The sequence below is a fragment of the Liolophura sinensis genome, chromosome 13 (assembly GCF_032854445.1).
Source record: "Liolophura sinensis isolate JHLJ2023 chromosome 13, CUHK_Ljap_v2, whole genome shotgun sequence".
In the NCBI taxonomy this organism is placed as follows: domain Eukaryota; kingdom Metazoa; phylum Mollusca; class Polyplacophora; order Chitonida; family Chitonidae; genus Liolophura; species Liolophura sinensis.
The window spans coordinates 7,157,985-7,173,867 of NC_088307.1; the positions used below are offsets into that span (position 1 = coordinate 7,157,985).

The 15,883-nt window shown below is 37.2% G+C and overlaps 1 protein-coding gene across 1 annotated transcript in view; it reads right to left on the reverse strand.

Annotated features, from left to right (window-relative positions):
• Nucleotides 1-14,628, reverse strand: part of LOC135480810 (uncharacterized) — a 55,279-nt gene extending 40,651 nt beyond the window's left edge. Inside the window, exons 1-2 of the mRNA XM_064760736.1 lie at nucleotides 14,499-14,628; nucleotides 11,647-11,756 (exon numbers count right to left, since the gene is read on the reverse strand). Of these exons, the coding sequence (XP_064616806.1) occupies nucleotides 11,647-11,756; nucleotides 14,499-14,608 (220 nt within the window). The 5' untranslated portion in view covers nucleotides 14,609-14,628. The remainder of the gene's footprint in view (nucleotides 1-11,646; nucleotides 11,757-14,498) is intronic.
• Nucleotides 14,629-15,883: the final 1,255 nt, after the last annotated feature.

The window sequence follows — 15,883 nt, forward strand, 5'->3', positions numbered from 1 at the left end:
ATACAAACATAGGTAATAAATAATGTGAAACTACAGCAGGTGTGAAGAACAGAGCAGAGTTATACACTGACTGACTGATTGAATGACTAATTGATGTGTCAGGTAATGACAGTCTGATAAGTCTGAGGTCCCTCTGGCACAACAGACCATCTCACAGACTGAAATACAAACATAGGTAATAAATAATGTGAAACTACAGCAGGTGTGAAGAACAGAGCAGAGTTATACACTGACTGACTGATTGAATGACTAATTGATGTGTCAGGTAATGACAGTCTGATAAGTCTGAGGTCCCTCTGGCACAACAGACCATCTCACAGACTGAAATACAAACATAGGTAATAAATAATGAGAAACTACAGCAGGTGTGAAGAACAGAGCAGAGTTATACACTGACTGACTGATTGAATGACTAATTGATGTGTCAGGTAATGACAGTCTGATAACTCTGAGGTCCCTCTGGCACAACAGACCATCTCACAGACTGAAATACAAACATAGGTAATAAATAATGTGAAACTACAGCAGGTGTGAAGAACAGAGCAGAGTTATACACTGACTGACTGATTGAATGACTAATTGATGTGTCAGGTAATGACAGTCTGATAACTCTGAGGTCCCTCTGGCACAACAGACCATCTCACAGACTGAAATACAAACATAGGTAATAAATAATGTGAAACTACAGCAGGTGTGAAGAACAGAGCAGAGTTATACACTGACTGACTGATTGAATGACTAATTGATGTGTCAGGTAATGACAGTCTGATAACTCTGAGGTCCCTCTGGCACAACAGACCATCTCACAGACTGAAATACAAACATAGGTAATAAATAATGTGAAACTACAGCAGGTGTGAAGAACAGAGCAGAGTTATACACTGACTGACTGATTGAATGACTAACTGATGTGTCAGGTAATGACAGTCTGATAAGTCTGAGGTCCCTCTGGCACAACAGACCATCTCACAGACTAATGAATGTCTGATTCAAGCAATGGGTATTAAATTACGCAATAGGGAATACATCTATAAATACAATAGTTATTTCTGGAAACAGATATCAGACAATTAAAACAATGGAACAAAAAATCTGTAATAACAGTGAAAAAAGAAAAATTCAGACATTAATGAATCTGATAAAATGTAATTAAATAGATTAATGGTTCTTCAGGTGAACAGGAACGCTGATTTTATACCCACATGCTTTGATTTTAGATGTCATGGTACAATTATAATGTCATAATAATGTACATGTACTGGTATGATGGTGATGGGGAGGGAGCAGGAGGGGGGGGGGGGTCGTGGGGAGATCTCGCCAAGTTGTGTACAGGTACCTCCTCTACTACAATTTCTTTAAGTCTTTATTTGACTATGACCGGTGTTTCCTTTAACTTTCAAAGCTCATTTCATTAATAAACTTAAAAACCTGAGAAGAAACCTTTATCAATAAAACTTTGCAAACTCTTGATTTCACCCTCTATACCAATTTCCTTTTCATTACAGATACTTTGAAACCGCTTATTTTATCATGACCAGTTTTGTTTACTGTACCTTGGCAAATTGTTAACTTAATTATCCATTAAGCAGGTTAAGTGTATCTCTGTTCAATAATTATTGAAACTTTTGAAACTCTTAAAAACTATCCACTTTTCCTTTGAACAACTTTAAAAACTGATCATTTTAAAAATTCAATTTTATTATAAATAACTTATTCACTTTAATATTCACTTTATCAATATGAATTTCATAGCTTTAAAAACTGATAAAATCAAGACACCAATTCCCTATTACATGTAATACCTGGGAAAACTGATCACATCAATACCAATTTCTATTTAATGACCAAAAAACTAATTATTCCAGCAATACTAAATTCAATTAATTCTGAATGTTCGATTTAATACAAAAATCTTTTTGTTAAATCAGGCTCAACCTACAATGTGGATATAAACATCAAAAAGTTTACTAATGATAAAAGTTGTGGCACTCTGTACAAGTGAACCAGGATCTGAAGTGAATTTAGGGATGTACTGAATTAAAAGTCAAATCAACACACAAACAAAACGTACCCATATCTATACTGAGTACTAGATCAAAAGTGTTCATGTATGAAACACTTTAATCAATGTAATCCTTTAATACAGGATTTTAAATATCCATGTGCACATCAAATACACGGAATATAAAATAATAGTGAAAGATGTTATTTTCAGTCTAGGATCCAGTACAATGTACATGTATATACACCGTTTACGCAAACTACATTCCAAATTCATTAAATTACAATAAAAAGGAAATATGAATACAATAGCCAACGTATCAATCCTAGTTTTAATTTGATGGTCTTTTTGTAAATTTTGGCCACAAAAAATCAAGTTCACATTTACCAGTAATGATTAACCTATCAAAAAAATGTACGAGCTCACCTGTCAGACTAAGCAGAGAATGACCTTGCTGACCTCTGTCATAACACACACTGACAGGATTGTCACGTCTCTTTCTACCTGGTCTCATTATATACACATCATATACCGTAGATATGGTAATAACATGACAAAGTATTCATTACAGCTGACCTGTCACTTGTCACGTCTCTTTCTACCTGGTCTCATTACACACACATCATATACCGTAGATATGGTAATAACATGACAAAGTATTCATTACAGCTGACCTGTCACTTGTCACATCTCTTTCTACCTGGTCTCATTATATACACATCATATACCGTAGATATGGTAATAACATGACAAAGTATTCATTACAGCTGACCTGTCACTTGTCACATCGCCTTCTACCTCATCTCAGTGCATACACATCATGTACCGTAAATATGGTGATAACATAACAAAGTATTTAAGGTTCTGCCAAGCTTTCCCATTTTCATCCGCTGTAATTCTTAAACCTTTTGTATGTTTGCAAGGTGTTTATTCAAGCACATTCTGAAAGCATTATTCTGTGTTGATTGATAAAATTATACTTTTGTGAATCAGTATGACGGATGTAGCTTTGTATCCAAAATCATATTAAAAATGTACATAAATTGCACTGAAAGTAGATCTTTCTTATGCGCAAAGCTTGAAGAGTTAGCATACACATAAACCTGACTAAAAGTATCATCGCCCCAGAATATTCTTGGGAACAATGAAAAACACCAAGTAAACAAACTCAAAATAAAAAATAAAAAAAATAATATCACGCATACATGTCAAAAGTAATGTTCGCAAACAAAAACTCACTACTAAAAATATTTTAAGCAATCGAAAGAGCTTGGACGCTGCAATCTTTTGTGACCACATCCTAGCATAGTGTGAACAGTTAAGACCACACGGCCACGGTGGTGGTAATGAGAGGGGAAAAGGGTGCACTCTGTTTTTAAGTTCAACCCCCAGTTTATGTGGGAAATAAGGCACTAGGTCACTTGTGCTTCCAGGGTTCATGAACCACTCTTTATATATAGCTTATATGTGGTTTAGAGTGTCTTCTTGTTCATTTCTGGTCAAGAGATATTTAGTCTGTGGCAGATACTATATAATTTTGTTAAATCCCCCAAAATTTCATTTATAAAAAATTTGGCTAGCCATATTTATTCATTCATTTCAGTTTCGTTATTTCAGTTTTTAAATTATAATCGACCTGAAGAAGGAAAAGTGCAATGGGATGTTAAATGAGGCAAATACACGTGTAGCCTCAGACAGTATAGAAGTACATGTATAACATATAACACTGAAATGAAAGATTTGTCACTCACAAATACTGAAAAAAATACATTTTCATTTCTTTGATGATGCTGTCAAACACTTCTACATAAACGCTATTTCACCAAAGTTTGGTATGTAATTTAACATGCACTTCTACAAGCACATAAAGTCCTTAAAATGATACTTTTGATGCTGGCACTTGGGTGTTTGTGATAAAATATTAGTCATTAAAACTTCACGCTAAACTCCTATATGGCCCAATAAGGTGGATGAATCAGTCTGAATTAAGCAAAAATGAGTCACTTACAAAAAGCTAAACTTTAGGTGAAATACAGTACACAAGCCCTGGCTTTACACGTGAATGTTCCAGGAAATAATAAACGCAAGCTGGATTTGGTTCAAATATCCTGAAATATAATACTGTATTAAACAAAAGTTTAATTAACACCAACATTGAGTGCACTTCTGGTAATAGCGGTAAAAACCCCAAGAAGAAAACAGGGAGGGCATGTTGTACAGCAACATATTATATCCTGATAAAAGCTGGCTGAAAAACCAACAGATTGACTGTTTCTTGTAAATGTCAAGATTATCCGAACAGGATTTTACTCAAAACTGTTCATCCAATGTGGTATTTGCTCAATCACAACATGTGTACGTGTACGTCCTTGAAGTTAATCGATTTCCCTGTGCCCAGATCTACTGTGGAAGGTTGAGGGTTTCCCCATGAGCTCTGCCCTGTTTTCTCCCACCATAATGTTAGTACATCATAGTAAAGCTCTCTTTAGTGTGTACTGTTTCTAGAAGGTACACCATGTATACCGAAGATTTTTTGCCAAAACATTTTCATCTATATGTATGTATGCATGATGATTTGTTCATGAACATAGGTACGGTAACTGGTAACTCTGAATAAAGGTTGAATAATAGTAAACTCACAGGCAAGTCAGACAGGCTTAACTAAAATTTCTCTGGTCTCAGACCATCAGACTAGTGTTAGTTTTGAACCCTGTGTAGACCTGTCAGCCCTTTGTCAGTTTGGTAACATGTATCTAGCATTACTAAAAATGATGTGAAATACATGTATACTGGAAGGCCCAGGGTAAAGATTGCAACATATTCGGGAAAGATGATACGTCTGTTTCATCGGAAACAAACAAACACACCTGTCCACGCATCAGGTAGGCTTTTAACCTGAACATACATGAATATTTATGAGACACTTGGCTTGTAGAACATCACTCCCGTATCAGTCAACTTCACACAGGTAATATAATACAAAACAACCAAACCACAAAGGTATTGTCCCAATCCACAGACAACTGAGTACCATTCGACAAAGCTAGCTAGTAATTTGACTTAAATCAAAATTTGAAATATGCTTTTCAAGTGTATTTCCAAGACATGTAAATTAAAATCTTAAGTTGAATGTGTCAAAAATTTCAACATGCAAAATACAAAACTAAGCACCGTCACAACCTTCTTAATTTGGACTCAGGTGAGAAATGTCTTTGTGGAAATGGGCGTCGTTCTCACCTTCTGTAAAACATCCTTTCTACAAGCTTTTCAAACAAATCCCTCGCCAGCATCAAATCTCTTCTTCCATCAATGCAATCAGAGTACTATGACCGACTGACTGATTGAATGCACGACCAGTTCAGGTGAACAGAATAGGAACGTGTACCTGTACAGTGTTAACGAGGAAGGAAGAGCATATTGGCATCCACAGGTGAGACTGAGGGTCAGTAGGCTGTGAGGAAGTGCCAGTGACCTGCTCACACCTGACAGTGTGTACACAACCTGCTCTGCTCAGGTGAGTCAACAGTTCACACAATCTCAGTAAACAGTACACACTATCTCAGTAAACAGTACACACCATCTTAGAACAGTAAATATGATTCAAGGTTCAAAATTAACACTGGTTCACTGCTGGGCCAAAGTCAGCGGAAGTTTGGTCAAGCCAGTAGAACTGAACGACAACTGGTCTAACTGGCTTATGATTTAACAATCTATACTGTAATTCTCCAACCTTTTCGCACATTTGCAAAGGTGTTTTTTAAGCATATTCTGAAGCCATTATTTGGTGTAGATTGATAGTATTATACTTTTTTGTGAAACCTCGAAACTATAGCCAATCCTACCAATGTGGTTTTGTCTCCAAATTAAAAACAAATTAAACATCAGCATAAATTGAAGCGAAAACGCTGAGGAAGTAGGGAAATCCAGTTACTACTGACTGTACCTATACTTTATTTGATGTACCATTCTGTGCACAAACATTCTTTTTTAAAGGCGAGAAAGGTCATAATATAATCTCTCTGTTGCCAAATAACATAACTGTAACTCTTTAGGATATGACCGTACATTTTACCTTCCAACGAAGCAAACATCTTTCTAAGATGTGAAAGTAATATAGTTTTGAGACTGAGGCAATGTGATTGAGAGAGTGAGTTTAATGTTGTATTTAACAATTTTTCAGTCGACACAGGAGTCCTTAGAGTGCATGTAACATGCCTTCTTTTTGCAGGACGGATTTCCACCTCTCTTTTATCTAGTGCTGCTTCAATGAGACGCCTTACTGAAGGCAAATAAGCCGCCCTGTCTGAGCCATTATACTGATACGGGTCAACAAGCCGTTGCACTATCCCTTAATGCTGAACCCCAAGCGAGGAAGCAGCAACTTCCTCTTTTAAGGTCTTAGTGTGACCCAACCCAGGATTGACCCTGGATCTACCGCCTCCGAAGCGGACGCTCTACCAACTTAGCTATCAGGGTTGGTCCACCAAAATGAGTAACTTCAATCATCATGGACAAAAAAAAAAAAAATACAGTATGTTCATAAAGAAATCATCCTTTGCAAACACAGATTCTCCTCTGCAAATACGGATTCTACTAAATGCTATAGATGAAAAAGAAATTTTAGAGCAGAGTGATCATTATTTATTAAAAGAGGACAGGTACGTGTTGATTTCAAAGGGACACTTTTTGCATTCCCATTTACCTGGTTCCTATATGTAAATGTATCACATACTACAGTAATCCTCCAACCTTTTCGTAAGTTTGCAAGGTGTTTATTCAAGCATATTCTGATGACATTATTCTGTGCAGACTGATAAAATTTCACTTTTTGTGAAACCCTGAAATTGGCCATTCCTACCATTCTAGTTTTGCCTCCAAAATACTTCAATACCCAAATTCTTCTACCTATTCAACAGCCTCTGTGACCAATATTAAAAAAAATTCCGTATAGAAGCATGGGATGATGAGAAATAATTTACATGTACATCTAAAGTGACACAAAGAAATCATTTTCATAATAACTGTAAGCATGAATTCCACTGAAAAAAGTGTTTTGGAGGTCAAAAAGGTTTGAGGCCCTCAAAGAATATGTAAAACAAACAACACACATCTGAGTTTTTGAGACTATGTAAGACCATCAATGTATGTTTATGATTTCTAAATACAGGGTTGAAGAATTTTTTTATGCCAAAAAGCCTTACGCTAAAGTTTTTGTTAGGATTTCAAAGAAGTTCATTTTTTTCTCTTTCAGTATGAATGAAATCCTTATCTTTTTCACTAGCAGGAATAAAAAGAAAAAAAGACTTCCACTATAAAAAAAAAACAACACACAAATAAATAAAAACAAAAAAAGGCTAAAATAATTAGACCCCAAAAAATAGTTCAAGGAAATCATTAAAGAAAAAATAAAGTTTCAAAAAAAATTAATAAAGCATTTCCTCACACTGCACATGTAAGTCTTTAACAACATTTTAACAAGAATGAGTGAAGTACCACTCATTCATACAGGAATCCTTTTGTGGGCCCATTTCGCAATGCTTCACCCACATCCTGGTCACATTTGAGTTTTATGCCAACTCATGGATTTGCAAAGGTAAAAGTACAGTGCAAAACAATGACATGTTCCCACCCACACACACACCACCAGCAGCCCGTTGAACTAATAACCCTCTCTTTTCTTCTTCACTGTAAAATTACTGTACAGAAACATTTCTTGTCTGTGAACCGTATAAAATGATTCATGTTTACATATTATCAAGGAGGATAAATTCATACAATGAAAAGCACTTTAATCCAAACACTTAGGGTATTAATACCAGCTAGCCCTATATATATATATATATATATATATATATATATATATACGGTGTGAATATATCATTAACACCATTTAACAATTAAATTAAAATGAACATAAATTCAGCCACTAAAGTTGAATTAATTAATAAAATAGTATACCAGAATTGTTCTAAAAATATTTTAAAAATTCAACACTGCTTGTTAACAATATAAATAGCAAACAATCGTCAGTACCTAGCCACTCATTTGGCGCCGCCATTTTGCCATGTTATGGCTAATACTATCTAGAGTGACGTCACAAAATCTAGGAGCTCTCTCGTACCATCAGTATAAACAATGTGACAATGAGAAAATACAAACAAATACGCCCCATACCCAATCAAAGAGTATCAGCTTTGTTCCATATTCAAAGGGCCGATGTTTCTTTTAGTTTGGCGCTTGGTCAGGGCGATGTTCTTGGACGCCACGTGTCGCGTTTTAGAGCTCCTGCTTGTCCTCATACTGCTTGGGTATAAGCATTTGGTCTAGATGGCTGTACAGACATCAGGGAATTTACCAAACATAGCTTTAGCAGGACCTTCTGACTGATAACAGAGCTTTTCATTAAGATTTATTTATTTATTTGATTGGTATTTTACGCTGTACTCAAGAATATTTCACTTATATGACGGCGGCCAGCATAATGGCGGGAGGAAACCGGGCAGAGCCCGGCGGAAACCCTCGACCATTCTCGAGTTGCTGGCAAACCTTCCCACTTACGGCCGGAGAGGAAGCCAGCATGAGCTGGATTTTGGGAAGATATTTTCATAATAAATCTCTGACTTTGCTAAGGAAAAATAATGCAAGTCACCATATTTTTCTTCTAGCAATGACTCTCCCGAGGTGGTTCCCTTGCCAGCTCACCCTGACAAAGTTACTCCAGTATCCTGTCCAACATGTATGCTTTGTGACACGGGCAGCCGTTCTCAGGTCTCTGCTCATAAATGTGTGGTTCACAATTCATCAGGTTAACACTTAAACTATCTGCAAAATCCAATTTATTCAATTGATATCTGTCTATCCACTATACGAAACCACCCTGACAATCAAGGACTAAAAGGTTTTTTGACATGACAGCCAATGATCATGTGACGCTTTCAGCGCTAGTGATTGGCCAAGTTCATAACGGCTACTACAGATATCCCCAATGCTGAACTTCACCTTCGCGGCTTTCAAAACTTTTTTTTCAAAGACAATTTTTTTGTGATAACTGTGTCCTATATTATTTTTTCTATGTATATACAGTGGCAGACTTTATGTTCACTTTAATGAAAGTATTCTGTGCAGTGCTTTATGCTTTTGTTCTATAAATTACATTAAAAAAAAATCTTTTCATTAAATTGATTTAATTTGTGGTTATATACGCCCAGCAAGTAATTTTGTTCAGGTTTGATATATCATATTGCGAGCAGAATACATGTACAGTATAAGCACTGAATATTTATCAGCAAACCAATTAATATTAATTAACTATTAATAAATCATAATTACATGTAATATGAATATGAATTTTTTCCATATCATTTATTTCATTATTTATTTGATTGCTCAACATCATAATCATATACAAAGTTGTAATGGGTGGAGGAAACTCAGGTGCCCAGGGAAAACCATCACTGGCAAGTGGTTCAAGTACTTTCCCACATGTGACAATCAGATGTATGCACACAATTTTGGTGAAAGATATCAGACTTTTGCAAACCTTCACAACAGCATCGTCAACTGCTAATTGTCACCAAGGCCTGCAAGCAATGTGAGTGGGGAAATCTTAATATTCCCTGTCCAAAGCTGGTAAAAAGGTTAAATTCATTTCTTTCTGAATGTTCTTAATTACATAAATGTACATTGCATTCTAGTATTCCCTTTGTATGAGATCATTTTTTGATCATCAATAGTCTAGATGAAAGACAGAGCCATAATACAAGGGTAATGACTAACAACCTACCTTGTAATGACAAACACATCTTATCATGTGAAGGGGAGATATACAGCGTTAGAACAAGGATGATGAAAAATATCCTACCTCATGAAACTTAGAACAAGGGTAATGACAAACACATCTAATCATTTGAAGGGGAGATATACAGCATTAGAACAAGGGTGATGAAAAATATCCTACCTTGTGAAACTTAATGATAGAGTCTCAGAACAAGGGTAATGACAAACACATCTAATAATGTGAAGGGGAGATATACAGCATTAGAACAAGGGTGATGAAAAATATCCTACCTCATGAAACTGAGGGATAGAGTCTCAGAACAAGGGTAATGACAAACACATCTAATAATGTGAAGGGGAGATATACAGCATTAGAACAAGGGTGATGAAAAATATCCTACCTCATGAAACTGAGGGATAGAGTCTCAGAACAAGGGTAATGACAAACACATCTAATAATGTGAAGGGGAGATATACAGCATTAGAACAAGGATGATGAAAAATATCCTACCTCATGAAACTGAGGGATAGAGTCTCAGAACAAGGGTAATGACAAACACATCTAATCATGTGAAGGGGAAATACACAGCATTAGAACAAGGATGATGAAAAATATCCTACCTCATGAAACTGAGGGATAGAGTCTCAGAACAAGGGTAATGACAAACACATCTAATCATGTGAAGGGGAAATACAGAGCATTAGAACAAGGATGATGAAAAATATCCTACCTCATGAAACTGAGGGAAAGATTCTTAGAGCAAGGGTAATGACAAACACATCTAATCATGTGAAGGGGAGATATACAGCATTAGAACAAGGGTGATGAAAAATATCCTACCTCATGAAACTGAGGGATAGAGTCTCAGAACAAGGGTAATGACAAACACATCTAATAATGTGAAGGGGAAATACACAGCATTAGAACAAGGATGATGAAAAATATCCTACCTCATGAAACTGAGGGAAAGATTCTTAGAGCAAGGGTAATGACAAACACATCTAATCATGTGAAGGGGAGATATACAGCTCCAGATTAAGGGTGACGAAAAACATTCTACCTCATGAAACTGAGGGATGGAACCCTAGAGCAAGAGTGAGTCAGTGTTTGGGGTTTAACGTCGTACTCAACAATTTTTCAGTCATATGACGACGAAGGAATCCTTAGGGTGCATGTACGTGTAATGTGCCTCCTTGTTACAGGACGGATTTCCACCATTCTTTTATTTAGTGCTGCTTCACTGAGACGACTTACCGAAGGCAAGTAAGCCGCACCACCCGAGTCATTATACTGATATGGGTCAACCAGTCGTTGCGCTATCCCCTTCATGTTGAACGCCAAGCGAGGAAGTTACAACTTCCTCTTTTAAAGTCTTAGGTGTGACTTGATCAAGGATTGATCCTGGATCTACCGGTCCCGAAGCGGACGCTCTACCAACTGTGCTATCCAGGCCGGTCCCTAGAGCAAGAGTAATGACAAACATACTACCTTGTGAAAGGGAGGGATAGAACCATAGAGTAATGACAAACACATCCTACTTTGTGAAGCTGAGGGATAGAAACCTAGAGCAAGGGTAATGATAAACATACTACCTTGTGAAGCTGAGGGATAGAAACCTAGAGCAAGGGTAATGACAAACATACTACCTTGTGAAGGGAGGGACAGAACCTTGGAGCAAGAGTAATGACAAACACATACTACCTTGTGACGCTGAGGGATAGAAACCTAGAGCAAGAGTAATGACAAACACATCCTACCTTGTGAAGCTGAGGGATAGAAATCTAGAGCAAGGGTAATGACAAACATACCACCTTGTGAAGATGAGGGGCAGAAACCTAGAGCAAAAGTAATGACAAACACATCCTACCTTGTGAAGCTGAAGGATAAAGTCCTATATTTTCCAAGGCATTCCTCAGACTCTCCTGTTTTAATCTCTCATTGTCCGTGGAATGCCTTTTGAATATCACCAACAAGTCTCTGAAACACATGAAAAATTTCAAGACACACATTATCATATTCAAATATTTTTGGACATAATGGAAAAAAACAAGCTAAAATCCAGACAAAAGTTTAGAATTCACAAAATCATTGGTTTAAATGACATTAGGTGTGCACCTTTCAAGGTCAAAGACCATCAAATTTAGATGGTATGCAAAAATTCCTTACCCTTTCAGCATGTCTGTATGTCCAACATAAGGTAAATACATTTAATCACTTCCAATTCCCTTTGCAAAATTTGGACAATGACTTCCTTTTTGGAGAAAGATGTGGATATGTGATCATGAAATACAGTAAATGTACACATTAAAATTCGAATTCAAATTTTTATAGGCTTACAAAGGTTGTAAAATATTACCTCTGGCGAGGAAACTAACTTTCTCCTAGTTTTCGAATTGGGGCATAATCCTACAATCTAAAAAAACTCAGCCTTCAAAGATGGCTAAAAAGCTTTGTAACAGGCAAAATGAGTGACAGTTGTATCCAAACTTTTGGATCATGTATAGTATGTATACATTAAGCTACTGAGGAAGTGAATATGTATCAATGTGCAAACAGATTCATGAACAGGAAGAATATGGTACATGGTAATCTATGTAAAGCCCCTGTGATAAGCTCTCAAGCCTGAGAAGGGTCTAATAGTTAGGATATCAATACATACACATGACAGTATTTCAGGGGTTGACTTCACTAAATATAAACCTTTTTGGCTGTTATTTATGTATGTTCTCTTAGATTTTAACGTAGCACTTAAAATTTTTTTCAACCAGATGGTGAGAAAGTCATAAGGTGTGGGTTCATATATAGAGTCTTCTTCTGGGATTGATCCCCCGGTCTCCTCACCTCCAGGCAGACGATCTAACCATTCTGCCACCAAAGCAAACTCTGCACATTAAAGCTAAAGTGCTGATCAGCAGACATGACATATTATACTGACACTGTAGCAACCAATACTGTTTTCTTGCTCCAGCCTCTCAGTGCTAAACATCAAGTGAGGCAGTAACAAGTACCATTTTCATAGTCTAAGGTATGACCTGTCCTGGGATTGATCCTCGGTCTCCTCACTTCCAGGCAGAAGATCTAACCATTACGCCACCAAAGCTAACTCTGCACATTAAAGCTATAGTGCTGATCAGCAGACATGACATATTATGCTGACACTGTAGCAACCAATACTGTTTTCTTGCTCCAGCCTCTCAGTGCTAAACATCAAGTGAGGCAGTAACAAGTACCATTTTCATAGCCTATGGTATGACCTCTCCTGGGATTGATCCCCGGGTCTCCTCACTTCCAGATAGACGCTCTGACCATTCTGCCACCAAAGCAAACTCTGCACATGAAAGCTAAAGTGCTGATCAGCAGACATGACATATTATACTGACACTGTAGCAACCAATACTGTTTTCTTGCTCCAGCCTCTCAGTGCTAAACATCAAGTGAGGCAGTAACAAGTACCATTTTCATAGTCTATGGTATGACCTGTCCTGGGATTGATCCCCGGGTCTCCTCACTTCCAGACAGACGCTCTAACCATTCTGCCACCAAAGCAAACTCTGCACATTAAAGCTAAAGTGCTGATCAGCAGACATGACATATTATACTGACACTGTAGCAACCAATACTGTTTTCTTGCTCCAGCCTCTCAGTGCTAAACATCAAGTGAGGCAGTAACAAGTACCATATTCATAATCTATGGTGTGACCTCTCCTGGGATTGATCCCCGGGTCTCCTCACTTCCAGACAGACGCTCTAACCATTACGCCACCACAGCAAACTCTGCACACTATTATAAAACGAAAAAGTTTTGCAAGTTACTATAAAACAATAAAGTTATCTTACATGCCTTGCAGAGTATCCAGATAATGTTTACAGGTATCCACTATGACCCAGATGTCGTTGGATCAATGGGCAGTTGTAAAGACTAGAATCATATTTACCTGTTACTTTCTATGTTACTACTTGGGTAAATTCATTCATGTAACCCTTAATGAGGCTGGCCAATCACAAAGGAGACCCTATTCAGATGTAGTCAACATGACAAAAGCATGTGAGACACACACACACACACACATGCACATTCAACCCTTACCATGTTTTATCTGTCTAAAAGAAATCTAAAAACCACATTCAGCTAATCAACTTAAGTGGTGTAGTGGTATAAGCAAAGGGCTACGTACCCGACATGCTGTCTGATGCAAGTTCAAAACCAGAGCATTACCCAACCAACAAAGGAAATCCATTCAAAAATGTATGAACCACAAATAATACAGCAAAGAAATCTCATACACGACAATGGCAAATGACACAAAATAGAATGATAAACATTTCATTTTCGCTGTATGCAAATTGAGCATCTCCAGATCAAACTTTACACAATGAAAATTCAGTAAAAGCATGTGATCGTGGGAAAAAATATGAAGTCAGAATGCACGTGGAAGTCAACACGTAAATATGACCCTAGTCTTTAGAACTCCCGACAAATGAAATAATATGGTATGCAAATGATAAGCTTTGATCATATGACGTCAGCAATTTGATGTTCAAATGCCTTTAAAAACTAATATTTGTTGTAACCAGTTTGTTAGCGATGCTTGACACTGAGGGAATGTAAATTAAACACCAGAGTTAGAGTGCACTTAAATCCTCCAGCTCCAGCATCTCCCCCTTAGTTTTTTGTTTTGTTGTTGTTGTTCTTGTTGTTTTAAAACTAACGGACTTTACCTGGTTTCTTTCCCGAATACAGCCAACTCCACGTCCTTGACATGAGTTGTGTCATTCTCCCTATTGCCTGTGCCAAACAAAAACGACACTGCTCGTGACCAAGTCGACATTTGGTCAGTTTTCTGTTGCGAATTCCATCTTTGGGGATACCGCCCGTTGTTGCGACACTTTCCTTTCACAATCTTTCTCGCCTTCAGGCCACCGAAGATTTCTGAGCTAAGGGAGTATACTCTTCATGTATACTTTGTATTCGTGGTGTCGTAAGCACTTGTCCAGTAGTCCAGATTACGGTACTTTCACATCTTTTATGATTATTATTATTATTATTATTATTATTTGTGCTTAGTTAAGCTCTGCAGTTTATTGCTTCTTTGGTTCATTGGTATTCTAAGGTTACCGGTATCATTTCTTTGACTAAAACAACTGTTTCAAAATAAACAGCAGAGAAAGCCCAGACCTATACATGTGTGCAGTTTCATCAACATCTAAAAGTCCGCACCAGAAAGGCTACTGAGGTAGCATAATGCTACCTTTTTGGTTCGAGAATGACAAAAATGTATTTTCATCATATCTAAGTTTCAGGCTAATTATTATGCATCTACACTAGTCCTGCACTGAGGGTCTCCGGAGGAGAGCTGTTCTGTTTTCAAGGGAAAGGAAATAAATATAGATACAGTTACAGTATAGATACAGCAATTGAGATGAAGAGTTCAAGAGGGAAAGCGTTGGTGACTGCAAATGAGAAATATTTCTTGCCAGTTAGTCATGTCAAATGATGTTGATAGAAACAGGCAATGCTCTGCACTTCTGTCCTATCTGGTGAAGAATGAAGTGGCGATTTTAATTAGAATCATTTAAAACATCCTGATCACACCCACACCTCAGTGATGGAACTGGCCTTGGTCAATCAAAGACCAACATTCACACACAGTTTCATCCAAATTCCTCCATGACATTTTCCGTACAGGTTCTGACTCAAACACAGGAAGACAAGTACAAACTTCCTGGTAGGAGATAATAAAAAAAAGCAAAATCAATAGTTATCAAAACCATCAAATCTATAGTGCCAGTCTATCTCAATAAGCTAGTCTATTATTAAATTCCAGGCTACCGGAAACATAAACCGCGGTTTGTCTGTTAATTGGGCGTTTACTGTGATTCTTTATTCGCTGATTTTTATTGCTGGAAAGCATGCATCCACTTTCTACAAACGAATTACTAGTGTGGTTGCTCCTTACTGTATAACCAGGCTTTATTGATGACATAAATGTGACTGTCGCTCCGTTCAGATAACCATCGGGATATGACGTCCTTTTTAACAAAAAATAACTGCGCTTTTATATATAGTACTTCTCACAAAAATTACCCCGCTTCCAAGCCAACGA